At 40.4% G+C, this 13661-nt stretch overlaps 1 protein-coding gene across 1 annotated transcript in view; it reads left to right on the top strand.

Moving 5' to 3' along the window:
• SLC25A36 (solute carrier family 25 (pyrimidine nucleotide carrier ), member 36) overlaps positions 1 to 13088 on the top strand; it is a gene marked incomplete at its 5' end in the record, with an annotated part of 16629 nt that extends 3541 nt beyond the window's left edge. The window contains 4 exons of the mRNA XM_009868182.1: positions 1929 to 2029; positions 9530 to 9596; positions 11650 to 11939; positions 12658 to 13088. Coding sequence (XP_009866484.1) covers positions 1929 to 2029; positions 9530 to 9596; positions 11650 to 11939; positions 12658 to 12851 — 652 coding nt within the window. The remainder of the gene's footprint in view (positions 1 to 1928; positions 2030 to 9529; positions 9597 to 11649; positions 11940 to 12657) is intronic.
• Between the last annotated feature and the right edge of the window lie 573 nt (positions 13089 to 13661).

The raw sequence follows: 13661 nt of genomic DNA, 5'->3' as shown, positions 1-13661 counted from the left end.
GAGCGTGGAAACAAAGCTGTGTAAAACAAATAACTACTTAATGTTGGACCAGACTGTAGTTGTTTTCTGGCGTGTTTTTATTCCCTTTTATCATGTTTAAGAGAAGAGTCTCTAGGCAGAGGGAACAGATTCCACAAAGGTTTTATTCTCCCCTTGACCTAGTGCCCTGCTTTTGTTGATATTTTATTATTATTTCTTTTTTTTGGACTGATGAGAAGACATTCCTGTCTCTTGTGCACCCAGTTGGACACTGTCTTAACTTGTTTGAGTTAAGGTCTTTGGATGCTTCTGGAAAATCTTGTTAAATTGAACTTTCCATTTAGCATTGATCTGCTTTTTTGCCTAGATCTGACGGATGAGGTGGTGTTCTGTAGATCCTCTCCATGAGTAAGACAGAAACATAATTCAGGAATTGGAGAACTTTTATTCTAGCAGAATATTTTTCTTTTTAAGGAGTTAGATATACCCGAGGTATTTTCCGCTCACTAACTCAGCATTGCTGTCTGGAGAAGCTGAAGTAATTCCAGTAGCTTTCTGTGTTCTTGGCACCTGTGGGGTATCAGCACTTCCTAATCTGAAGAACCTGTATTTTTGTCTGATAGTCCAGTCTGGTCTGAATGTTCTATATTGATATTACTTTTTTTTTAACAGCAATTCCTGTCCAGCATTGGATTCAATTTGTTAAGTGACCTATCCTCAGTGAAAAATATCCTCAGTTGCACAAAAACTTTTTTCAGTTAACTTGATGTTGAATCTTTCAATTCCCTTGCTTTCTTTCCCCAGCTAAAATACTTACTGTGTTCCCCCTCTCCTAAAAATGTCAACTTTGTATAATGTGTGAAATCTTATAAATAAGCACATCCTTGTTCCCCTCTGGCTGACTGGGTCTGCACGCAGTACTTTGTTTCAATTAAGCATTAGCTAAGTGGATTTAACAGCAGCTCTTTGTTTAAATAAGCTGTGGAGAAGCATGTTTCATAACACATCCAGTATACTTAACCGAGCTGAGATCCCATTTTAGAAATTATACCCACGAAGCGAGCACTTTATCTTTCATAATGAAGAAAAACATGTTTGCACAGCTAATGAAGCTAATGTTCTGTCCCTGAAAACTCACACGTTCGTTTTTTCTCTTGTGGAGTGGTGCCTGAAAGCTTAAAAAAAAGCCAGTTACAGCCTTAACTGTGAGTCTTAGGAGTGCCTAAAATAAGGGATTTTTGGCTTTCATGAGTGAAAACAGACATGTTTCGTAATACATTGCATTGGTGTGCTGAGCTCACAGGCTTGAATGTTGTACAAATATTACAAATTGTGTTGTATTTTCATAGGGGAAAAAAAAATCTGGTGATTCCAAATGCAGAACTAAAGAAACAAGTGGCAGATTTCAGCTTTTCTGCTCTTCTAGGTTTTGAAATATAAATATTTTTAATTAAAAGTTATAAAGTGTAACCAGAAGTTATGACTATTTTCATCTTAGATGCTAGAATAATGTAAGCGGGCTGTTTGGCTTAAAAAAAATATTTAAGGTATGTACTTGTTAGTTCTTTTGAAATTGCAGTGCTGTTGGAATGAGTTTAGGTTTGTTAGAGCAAATTTGATCTGTTACTGAACAAATCCAGAATACTCTAAGTACATTCTCAGATCAGTAGTGTTCCTTGGCTAAAATTTCTGGTGTCACAAAAATCATTGCTTCTAATTATCTATCCTTCCCCTCACTAATTGTTAGTGTGAGCTCTTGTGGAAGAAAAAGTTGTCAAGTATGATTTCTTTTCCTTTCCTAGAATAGCCCCGCTGCTTTGCAAGAGTTTATTCCTTTTGTGGGTTTTTTTACTGAGGGAGTAAAACTTGAACCAAGATCATCTTAAGTTAGTGACATTAATGGCACAGGTTGCAAAATGGAACTAACTTGACTTTTGTTCTAATTTTAGGGCGATATATTTTGCTGCTTACTCAAACTGCAAAGAAAAGCTGAACAGTATTTTCAATCCAGACTCTACCCAGGTGCACATGATTTCAGCTGGTGTGGCAGGTAAGGATCGAACTTGTTAGCTTCATTCTAGAGCCATATGTAGAAAAGAGAGGTGGCAAATAAAGCACACAAAACAGTGCTCAGTGAATGAACTCTTCTTGCAGTGGTTTCCTTCTTTGGCCTCTCATTAAAGTAGCCATCTGGAGAATATGGGTGTGAAATTTTGCACTTAGTGATAAGGAAGGTCTTCGACTGTGTGAATAGTCTTTTGTAAGAAACTTGCATGCCTGCTTTTGCAATTTTTGCCAAGTGGGAAATGAAAACTAAGTAAGGTAACTTTTTGCTCTGTGAGCTACAGACAGCGCTGTTTGCCCTGAACTCTGGTTTAATGCTTCTTAATCTGCTGTGTTTTATCATTGCTTTCTGTTACAGCTTTGTACCTCTGACTGAAATAGGCCTCTCTCTGAAATATTCCTGCAGATGTCTGTGTAAATTATATGTAACACTCCCTCCTCTTTTGTTCAAACATGGGTCCCTGCAAAGTTTGCTCTACCACTGTAATGTCGTAGAAGAGCAGATTTCCCTAGTTTTCATCCCTGGAAATAGTTTCCTATATCTGCAGTGTCACTTTGGTGTATCTTAGCAGCTACCAATATTCATTGCGTGATTTAGGCGTTCTGTGCTTTGGGATCATTAACAAGGAGGAGTTAAAGGCAACTGAGATGAGCTACAGCCATGGACTTGTGCTGGGGAAATTAAAATTTGGGCTTGCAAGACTTTACCTATTTTTGTGTGTGTCTTTTCTACACAAAAACAATTCAAAAATGTTTTTCTGCAAAGGCCATAGACACCTGAGAGATGAATTTGGGCAATTTTATGGTAGCCTCTTGAAGTTTTCCTGTCAAATTTTATAAGCAGTGTTTATAATGGAAATACTAGCAATCTGGAACAGACTGCCAGGGTGAAATCAGAGCAGTGAACAGGTTTAGTTTTCTATTCAATACTTCTGGATAATCTGATTCAAAGAAATTGTTATATGGTGTAGAAAATTAAAGTGACTTTATACTTAAATAGCACCCTGATGCGCACCTCTAGGACATGAGCAATGTGGTGGCAGCTTTTAATCTTAGAGATGCAAGGAGAGTTCTTTTGTCTTAAATGGGCAAAATGAGGTGCTGAGGTGATGGCGTATTTTTTTATCATCTGGGAAAGTGTGTTTTTGCGGGTGAACAGCATGGGGAATGGGCTGGAAGGGGTTTGCAGGCAAAATTTATCCGAATCAGTTAATTGCTCCAGGAGGAGCGAATTGTTCTCAGCAACTAGTCAAGGGGATAAAATGTGGTTTTAAATTTGGGGAGCATAGTGAAGTGGGGAGAGCCTTAACAGACAAGTCGATCTTCCCTTGAAGATGACTTGTGCAACTCGTGCAGTGCTGCAGACAAAGCTTCAGAGCATTCCTTACCTTTGGAAGCTCCTGCCCTCGTTCTGTAACGAGGAGAACGCTCACGAGATGTGCTGGAGTGACTTCCCCCTGGCGCTTGCAGACACCGACTCTGCCTTTTTGAGCGGTTCTGTATCTGCTCTTCCATTTGCTTCCCTTCCAGAATGCTGCTCTTGGCACTCAGGGCTGCCGGAGCCTGGCGTAAATGTATTTGAGACTTCCTTGCTGGTCACCATTGGTTTTTTTTTTAATTAGTTTTGATATTGAACAACTCCTGTGGCAGTTGGGTTTCTAAAGTGTATACCCAAGGTAGCTGAATGCCCAGGGCCAGTTCACGCTACAGGTCACGACGTTTTTTTCTCTCAAAATACCTGTCTTGACATTCTCTGGAAGACCATTAAAAAAAAAAAGGGTTCTTGGACAAATAATTTCTTGCTGTTCAGTACAGGCCATATTCTGATTGCTATGAAAAGGACTGTGGTTAAAATTAACAGTGCTTTCCTGGGAATGTGCTAACCTTGTTTTTGTAATTCTAATATATTTCAGAAAATACACTTAAGCCAGCTATTAACAGTTTTACCTGCAAGGTTTGTATTGCTGTGTGAAGCAAGTGAACTTGAGGAAATGCCAAAAATGACAGGGACAAGATTAAATGTGAGCTCTTAACTGTTCGACCTAGAGCACGTTAACACGGATCGCCATAATAGTTGCCTTGAAACTTAACATTTCAAAATGGGCAAGGTGGATAAACACTTAATTAGCAAAAAATAATCAGAATTGATTTCTTCTTTTGCAGCTGCCATTGATTTCAGTAAGGAATTGAGTAACTCCAGTCTTAAATGAGGGGCTTGGGTGGTTTTTTGGGTTTTTGTTTGTTTGAATATGGCCTTTCTGTCACATAAAGGCTTCTAATATCTAATGAGCGTGAGGTGGTGTTTACACTTGTAAAGCTTTTCCTGTAGGCTGCAAAACACAATAATGATGCAAAAATACTTAAAAAAAATCTATTTTATGCAAGTACTTGTAAGTAGTGTACTTGAAATACTGTTATAGCATGTTAATGAATGTCTCGGGTGAGACTAGATGTCCTTGTTAAATAAGGATTATTTTATGCACATGGCATTTTTGGATGTGAGAAGCTGAAGTATGGTATTTTAAAGCATTTTTGTTTGGGTTTAGGCCTGATGCTTTCTTCTCAAGATAAAACATAACATTTTTGGTATTATTAAAATCCTTTTAGTAAGTTTGTTTTATGCCAAGGAGGGTGAATGGTGCCATATATTAGTAACTGATGCCGTATGCAATTAGAAGGGAATGTTTTTCTCTTGCTCTGTGCTACCTTCCAGCCTCTCACTCTCACATCACCTTTGTACCTAAAATATCAATATCGATACAAAGAAGTACTCAGCAAACTTTTTTTTTGCTCCCTACTTGGCAGATCACGTGGTTCTCTTTTTGCAAACTTGGGCAGTGACTGTGTCTGAAGCACAGTCCAAGAATGAGGGTTTGCTCGTGTGAAGGTAGTTTATTGCTGCACGTTACAAAGATAAAATCTCAAATTCACTGTAAACTCTGCCTTCTCATTGCACTTAACCTCTTCTGCTGCAGAGAGTAAAAACTAGAGAACTGAATGAGATGTTTGATTCCTGTGTGACTTTCTGAATTGCCTTTTTGATGGTTCATAGCATCGTTCAGGCAACGTGGTTGCAAATCTGCTGCAGAGCTACTTTGCCTTGTGTGCTATTTTTGCTGCTCTTTCTGGAGCTCTACTGGCAAACCAGCCCAAATGTAGATTGTTATTCTTAAAAAAAAAAAAAATTGGGACTACTGTTACTGACAGAGATACCATACTTTTGAAACTTTTTAGTAGTATATGCACAGATACTGAATACCAGATAAAATGCATATGTAGGTCATTGGTAACTGCTATGAGAAAGTTTGGTTTCATAAGGCATCTATCTTATTTTTTCAGTCCCAAGACAAGGCTAGCTGGTTTTTTGGTTGGTGTTGGGGAGGGAGGGGAAGGGTCGTTGACGTTGGGGAAGGAGGAGGGTTCACTTGTAAATTTACTCTGTAGGTAAGTATTTGGAGATACAGAATTGAACTGCTGCAAATGAGCAGAAATTTCAGTACTCAGTGCATTTTGCACCACTATTTTAATATCTGTGGCCTGTTCTGATTACTTTTCTTGCTTTTTTTTTTCCTAAACCTTTACCTGAAAACAGTTAGATCTCACAGTAAGTGGTTCACAAATCCTTCCGATGGGATTCAATTTGTACACATGTGTCTGATGAGGTCACTGCTTGTTGTTATGATACAGAAAAGCCTGTGTCTATTTTAGGCATTTACTGTACATTTCTCCCGTGAAAAGAGTGAGATCGTGTCATCTCATGCTCCCCACCCGCAGGTCACTTCCTGCAGAAATATGGACTAACTTAAACCTCGTGAGTACTGAACTGAGCGTCTCTTGCAGCCTCTAGTGTAAGAACCACACGTTGGGTTTGTAATAATTAATTAAATGAACGACGTTAAGGGGATTTCACTTTTCGGTATCTCGAGCTCGGATGCTGTGCGTTGTGCAGACATCACTTCTCCTGAACACTGGTCAGAGTTACTTTTTTCTGTGCGGTTCAGGGAAAGGTGGAAAAAACCTTTCACTGATAGCTGCTACTTTACTTAGCTCTGGCTGATTGGAAGTTCCTACTGGGTTAAACAAAGCCTTTTTGGGGTTTTTTACTGTCCCAGAGCTGCCTTTAAAAATGCTGCAGCTCATATTCTGTGTTGTCACATTATTGCAAAGACCTCTTTTTTTCCTTTTCCTTTTTATTTTTTTTAAATATGTGTATAATCTCCTTTCTGTGCCTTTCTGTCTTCTCTTGGTTTGTTTTTATTTTACTACTTTGGATTTTTAATTCAGCATTCCATATTCACATGTGTCTCAATTACATTGGCTTATAGATTAAAAAAAAAAAAAACAACAAACCACTTCTAACCTTTGAAAGATGATGCAAAATAGGAATACCTGGGATCTTACCTGTCAGTAGCTGAAAACTAGATTGAGGTAATTCTTTCCATCTGAAAGTTGGGTACATTTCATAGAAGAAAAAAAAAATAGAGAAGTACAGGAGTTTCTGGTATTGCCACATTGATACTTCTAATGAATCTGGAGTCTTTCCTGGGGATAAAACACCTGATAAGCAATGGAAAGCATTCTAAATTTCACGACTATTAAAAAGGAAAAAAAAAAGTAAACAATTGATAGAGCTTCCTAGTAGCTGTTGGAGCCTCCGCCTTTATTTTAACAAATACTTTTGCTACAGATTTTGTGTATGTAAAAAGAGAAGCTTATCGAAGTTGCCAAATGGAGTTCTTTCCTTGGTGTCAGCATGACTCTGATTTTTAATTTTTCCACTACCTGTATTTACTATATTACATGTGAGAATTGAGCTGTAGCTATTTGGTCTTGAAACCTGAATTATCAACAGCTCGTTAGAAGGCTTTCAGTTGAACTGTCATGAAATTTAGGCTTCTGACAGTCCTGGGAGGGGAAAAAAATTTTGGCTGTGTTGCTGAACCTCCTGTTAGGGATCACTAATGTTTAGAGGAACCCAGGGAGTGCAAGTTGGGGCAGAACAGGCCGTGTGTGGTGCCAACCACCCTTCGCTGGCACTTCCTGGGAGACTTTTCCCAGCCTGCCCACAAGGATCAGGCGGCTGCTGTGGGTGAGCGGTCGCTGCTGCTCAGACGCTGCCTCTGACCTTGCCTCTGTGTTCCCTGCTCCAGATTTAGGATCTCCAGGGACTGTTGTGTAGGTTTTTTCGAGAAAGGAAAGAGGGCTGAGCAGATAATGTTGTAACATACCAGTTGAGCCGTAAAAGAATTCCAAAACATGCAACTTAAAAATCTTCTGCATTCCTGTTTGATCTTACTGGCTTGTAATTAAGTACTAGGAGAGACATAAGAACTTTGGGGGGTTCTTTTGAGGGAAGTCTTCCCTGGGCAATGTGTCGGTAGGGGAAGGTAATAATTTTTTCCCCACCTTATTTCAAAATATTGCAGTCATGTGCATTCCTAGTGCCCTTCAGTGCACTGTAGGTACAGAAAGGTTCTGATTTGAAGTAAAAGAAAATTAAGACTTTCTTAGTGTTAGTATAAAGAAATAAAAAGCGCAAGAATGTTGGCTTTCAATTTATTTCAGCCCAGAGTCAACTGCTGTTGGAGTCAGTGGAGTTTCTATGGCGTTAACCAACAGGTCTGAAAGGCTCTGGCTGATTGAACTGCAGAACCTTTTTGGCAGGTGCGGGATGTTTTAAGACCATCTAGTGTCTTGTGCCAGAGTAGTTCCTTGGTTGTTTTAGTTTCTACACAATTATTTACCTGCAGGAAGGTCCCTTCCAAGCCCCAACATTCTGTGATATCTGTGAAATGCAGGTGTGTCAAGATACTTTTGACTTGTTAGCATTTCACTCCATCATATGGAACATCTATATAGGTACCTGGACAAAAAAAAGTGTGTCAAAAAAGCCGCCCCCAAATCTTTATTATCTATACCAATATGTTATTTCATTAAGGAGTTAGAGTCAGTTTGAAAATCTAAGCAATCGAAATACTAAACTGAAATCTCTTAACGTAGTTTTGCTGTTTTGGTGCAGAAGTATAGTTAAACCTTAGTACCTGCTAAAGCTTGTAGCTTGTCTTTAGAGTGGTAATTGAAACTCATAATGAGCTATTTCAGATTCGGGAGTGGGGCTAGAGGAAGCCTTCCAACAGTTAAGATCCCCTGGCATTTCTCTGAGTATTGCAGTCATTTGTGTGCCATGTAAACCTCGATTACTGTGACTGAGCAGAAGTAACCTGGATGCAAAGCAGTTCTGCTAAATCCATCTATTTACACACACGTATACGTGAGCCGTTACCGCTCTGCACGAAGCAGCTCCTCAGTAGCCTGTTTGCCCTGTCAGTGCTGTGCACCAGAACTGCCCTGAACAAGGGAACTCGCTGTCGCTTTCCCCCAACCCCAGTCCATCCCCTTGCCAGGAGGGCAGCATGTCTGCGTAGTGAAATACAAGTGATGTGTGTCACTCAGAGAGCAAGTGTCTAAACTGATCATCTCTTGCCTGGCCATGTTCCAGCTCTTCCCTTTCCCTCTTCTCTCCTGCAGACATGACACCTCATTAATGGTGCATGTGTGATATTATGACTCCAGATGGGTTTTTTTGTTTCACTTTTTTTTTCTTTGCAGAGCTGCCTTTCACTCTGATCTTTTTCTCCACGGTTGTGCAGAAGTAAGAGCAATTCTTACTTCTTTCCTTTTTTTTTGTTTTATTTGAAATTTATTTCCTTTTTCTCTCTCTTTTTACTTTTCTTTAGTAGACTGAAAATCAAAGCTTTAGCCAATATGCAAGCCTTGAATAGTTGCTGTCTGACTGGATAGTTAGTAGTCATACTATTTACTTTAACAATTTAAACACTCATATGCTTGTAAAAATATTCCTAGGCCAACCATCAGGCTCTGCTTTGAATACTAAATTAAACATTAGCACTCAAATTTAACTGCTCTTTATTAGTTGAGTATTAAAAGGTCTCTTAACTTACAGTAATACGTGCCTTTTAACTGCACCGAAAGTAGTGTTAATTCAGTCTGCATGCTTTCAAACTCGGATTGTATTTCAGGGAGTGAATTAAATTGACAGTGTTTTTATAGCATCTGAAATTGCTGTAGCTGTAGCCGCAGTGCATTCCTGTTGCCCCGCTTACCAAATTGGCTGATGTTAGTCCAGCTAGCTCTGCTGCTTTAGGGTGTCACAACAGGGCTGGTATGTTAGGTAGGCAGAGAAACGGATACAATTGGGCTTATTTTATATTTATATGGGATGTCTCCTGCTAAGAATTAGTACAGAACTTACTCCGTATTAATGTAAAATTAAAAACTAAGCTAAGTGTTTCTTGGCTGTATGGATCCAGAAAAAATATCAGTGAAGGGCTACAATGGGTACTTTGTAAAAATCAGTATAGTCCGAGTTTTTGCATCCACTGTACCTTACTGTGTGCATTGTGAACTTAAATGCAGTTGCTCTTCTGATACTATCACGTCTAACTTGTCTTTTTAAATATTTTAGGTTTTACCGCGATCACAACAACTAATCCCATTTGGCTAGTAAAGACACGATTGCAGCTTGACGCAAGGTATAGTGACAATGGCGAGTCTTGCGGCTGTGCTGAGATTCTGCTTAAATGTTCCGAGTCTGTTCTGCGTCCCTGGAATGGAATGATTCTTTAAATATCCCCTTTTATGCAAATAAGGAGGAAGAAAGACCTTTATATTCCCAGCTATTTAAAACTATAGGGAGAGAGTGATGTGGTCTCCATGCAACCATCTTGTTCATTTTACAAACTTTATAAAGGGTGCGATAGAAAACTCTCTTTTCATCTGTCCTGAATACATTAATGAGCCAGACATCCCTGTTCTGGAGATCTCTTGGCCTTCTTGTATGAAGTGCATGTTTAGCGTTTTTCCTCCTTGCATGCATATTGTCAGCTGCAAGGTGGATGTAGCAAATATATTGCAGAGCTAGTTATCGTGTGAGGTGGTTTTTTTTGTCATTGTATGGTTGGGGTGGTAATTCCATGACTAATTTCAAAGGTTTTGTGGTATGATACATGACCTTGATGGCATCTTGCGCTTCTGTTTGTGTTTTTACTGATTAATCAATTAAATTGCTTCGACACCAGGGCTTTAAGGAAACGTGAAGGAAAAGTTACGGATTTCTTGTGCATGTTAATTCTGTACAATATATCAAGCACGTGTGGGAGACTTGAAGAAGGATCTTTTGTACGTGGGACACTGCAATTACATGGGCTAGTGTAGCATGTACTGCATTCCCAGTTCTTCTAATTCAGCTGTTATTAGAGACATAAAAACACTTGGTCTGTGGGATTATCCTGGCCTGATCTTGTTTCTGTTGAAGCTCTTCTCAAAAATCCCTCCAATTCCAGTAAGAGCTGGAGGAGGCATGTGCTGTTTCCAAAATGAAATTGCTTTGACCTTCAAGACAATGTTGTGCATCTTGTGCGTCCACACAACAAACTCTTGCAGCAGCCTGTGGCTGTGTGCCTGTCTGGCTGTCCCGGGGACACGTGGGGACTGAGATGCCTCTGGAGCTGCAGCAGGTTTTCTCATCAGTTGTTCTTGGACTTTTTTTCTCTTGCCTGTCAGCAAATCGGTGCTAGTCCCCCAGTTCTCTGTGGCATTGCCACCTGGCTTGCGCAAGATTTGTAGGTGCGTGTGCCTGCTGTCTCTCACTTGTGCTTGGTACCTCGTTTCATTGCTGTCTGACATGGGAAGTTGAAACCATCAGGACTTAAATTCTGCCATCGAGCGATACCTCATGCTGCTTCCGTAAGAGCTGCTGCCACTGTCTGTTGCTTTGACAGCATCTGTCTGAGGTAGCGTAACTGCCCTTTGATGTGCCATTTTATTCTGTGACTTGCTCACACGGGAGACCTCTGCTGGCAGGATCCCTGAGCTTCACCACTGCAGTGGATCGGATTTTGTGCAGTGCTGTCATGGGTTTGCGTAGCAGTGTGCAGTATGTTCAGTATTTCAAGACGCGCAACTCGATTCAGTCAGCAAGCTAAAAACGGGAAGATTTTATTTACCAGATCCCACTTGATATGGTCACGGCTAATGAGCTTTTTATTTGACATCAGCAATGACTTCGTTGTCTCACGAGAGCTCTGTGTGTTGTACTGGTTGGTGTGCTGCTTTTGGGTACGCGAGTGGTTTGCGGACAGCCGCGAGGCCTGCCGTTTGAACTCTGAGCTGCTCTAATTGCCCTCCTGTGGGGCTCTTTATTTGAGGGAAGATTTAGGGGGAAATCCACTCGTTGCGCAAAAATATTTTTTCATGAGTTGCTGACATTGACAGTTGACTTGGGAGTCTGCTTGAAAGCAATTTAGTCTTAATTCTTTACTACTTGGGGAGGCCTAGAGCTGTTCAGTTTATCTAGGTGATACTTTTTCTTTAAGTTACCAGAAGTTTGGCTCAGATTCAGTGCTGAAAGCCTTTGAGACTTTCACCTCAAGTTCTACGTGTTCTTAAACCTGTCTGAACTGGAGCCCCTCGGCATCAGTGCGAGATGTTTCCTGTCCTCTTGTCACTCAAGCAAAACTGTTTCATTATTTTTTCCAGTCTCAAACTGTACCGGCTTGATGTCTGTCTTGTTCTCTCCTTTTTTAGGAATCGTGGAGAAAAGCGAATGAGTGCTTTTGAATGTGTCCGAAAAGTTTATCGCTCGGATGGTATTAAAGGCTTTTACAGAGGAATGTCGGCATCCTACGCAGGCATATCCGAGACTGTTATTCATTTTGTTATTTATGAGAGTATTAAGAGAAAACTACTGGAATATAAGACTGCTTCTGCCATGGACAGTGAGGACGAATCGGCAAAAGAAGCTTCGGACTTTGTTGGAATGATGATGGCTGCTGCCACTTCCAAAACTTGTGCCACGTCAATAGCGTATCCCCATGGTAAGTGGGGCACGTACAGCTGAGAGCCTCAATCAAATTTTTAGTGGTATTTGTAGCAGGCTTTGACTCACTTGCTCAAGAGGTATTTCTCTCTCTAGAGCTTTTACGTGTCAGATTCGTCAATGCAACGTGAATATAGTATTCAGAAATGGAAGTATTTTTAGGTGGATATCCAGCATTGCCTCTTCTTAGGAAGCATTTCTTTTTCCAAAGGATTTGTCAGGGTATGGCCCAAAGTACTTAAGGAACAGGTCTTTTTTTTCACTTGGAATTTCTTTGTGTACTTGGTAACTTCGCATAATTTGCCAGCAAGTTCTTGTCCCCTTGCTAGAAAAGGAGGCTGTCTAGCTTGGTTTTTGGTTGCACTTAATTTTTCTGCAAAGTAGTTGTGTTTATATTAAGCTCGTTAATGGATTGAGGGCTTTGTTAGTGGCAACTTCCAAGCTAAAACATAAGCTCAGTCAACAGGCCTCTTTTGGATTTTAACTAAGTGACTGAACTTTGCTTGCTTAGATGTTGAATACTGCCAAAGTTTGTCGTTTTCCTCATAGACATACTTGATTTGCTTCTCAGTTTGTCTTCCTCCTTTGCTTTAAAGAGTTTTTCTGAGAGCTTGGGGAGGGGGAGAGGTTGCGTTTTAGTGGAAAATCACAAATTGGTTTCTGGGGAAGAGAACAAAAAGTGGTGACTGTAACCGCCTGTGGTTTTCTTTGTGCAGAGGTTGTACGAACAAGACTAAGAGAAGAGGGAACAAAATACAGATCTTTCTTCCAGACATTATCTTTGCTTGTGCGAGAGGAAGGGTATGGATCCCTCTACCGAGGTTTAACTACGCATCTCGTCAGACAGATCCCAAACACGGCCATCATGATGTCAACCTATGAAGTGGTAGTCTACTTGCTCGACGGATAGCAGCGTGACGAGGCTTCCCAGAAGAATGTGGAAGATGGAAAGACTGGAGCGGACCACTGAATGTCAGTGCCAACGTGGTGGGCGGGAGGAAGGTTCTATCGGGAACGCACAGCTATGGACAAAACAGAAGGTCGATTGTGGGCAACTATGAATAATTTTGCTGCCTTATTGTATGGCCTCTTGGCGATGTGATACATGGGAACTGCCCCTTAGGGAATGCCTTCATACATCTCGTTAAAATTGTTACTTTCTTTTCATCTGTTTAATCTAGGCAAGGCTGTTCAGCCACGTTCAGAGACCTGATGGGTGAGGGAGGGGGCATAAAATCTAGGGCAGCCTTATTCACTTCTCTCAGTGATTGCTCTCACCTACATCCGTTTTGTTCCGTTTTACTGCACAGTAACCTGTCGGAAGAATGGAGAAGACAATACTTTTATACCTTTTCCATACCTGAAACTTCCAGTTGCTCTGAAGATTCATAAGGAGACTGAGGTAGTAGTCAGTGTGTAAAGCTTTCCATGTTGCTACCTCAAGACAAAATATGACGCAGGGACCCAGAACTGAGTTGTTTTTTCACTACGAAAGGTGATACTTGGTTTGGAGTTTGGTGTTGGTTTTGTTGGGTTGTTGATTTTGGTTTTTTTTTTATTTTCCTTTTTGAGTTTGAGCAGTGTTGTAAGTTAGTGAGGTAGGATGTGATGCTGAACTCTCCACATTCTCTGTGTGCTATGTGGATTTCTAGTTCTGCATCATCCTTTTTCTGGAGCTTTCCTTAAGTGAGACCTGTGAAATGTTCTTCTATCATCAGTT

The sequence above is a fragment of the Apaloderma vittatum genome, unplaced genomic scaffold, assembly GCF_000703405.1.
Source record: "Apaloderma vittatum isolate BGI_N311 unplaced genomic scaffold, ASM70340v1 scaffold364, whole genome shotgun sequence".
Taxonomy (NCBI): domain Eukaryota; kingdom Metazoa; phylum Chordata; class Aves; order Trogoniformes; family Trogonidae; genus Apaloderma; species Apaloderma vittatum.
Note: the sequence above shows the minus strand (reverse complement) of the source record. Positions and strands in the feature narration are given on the sequence as shown.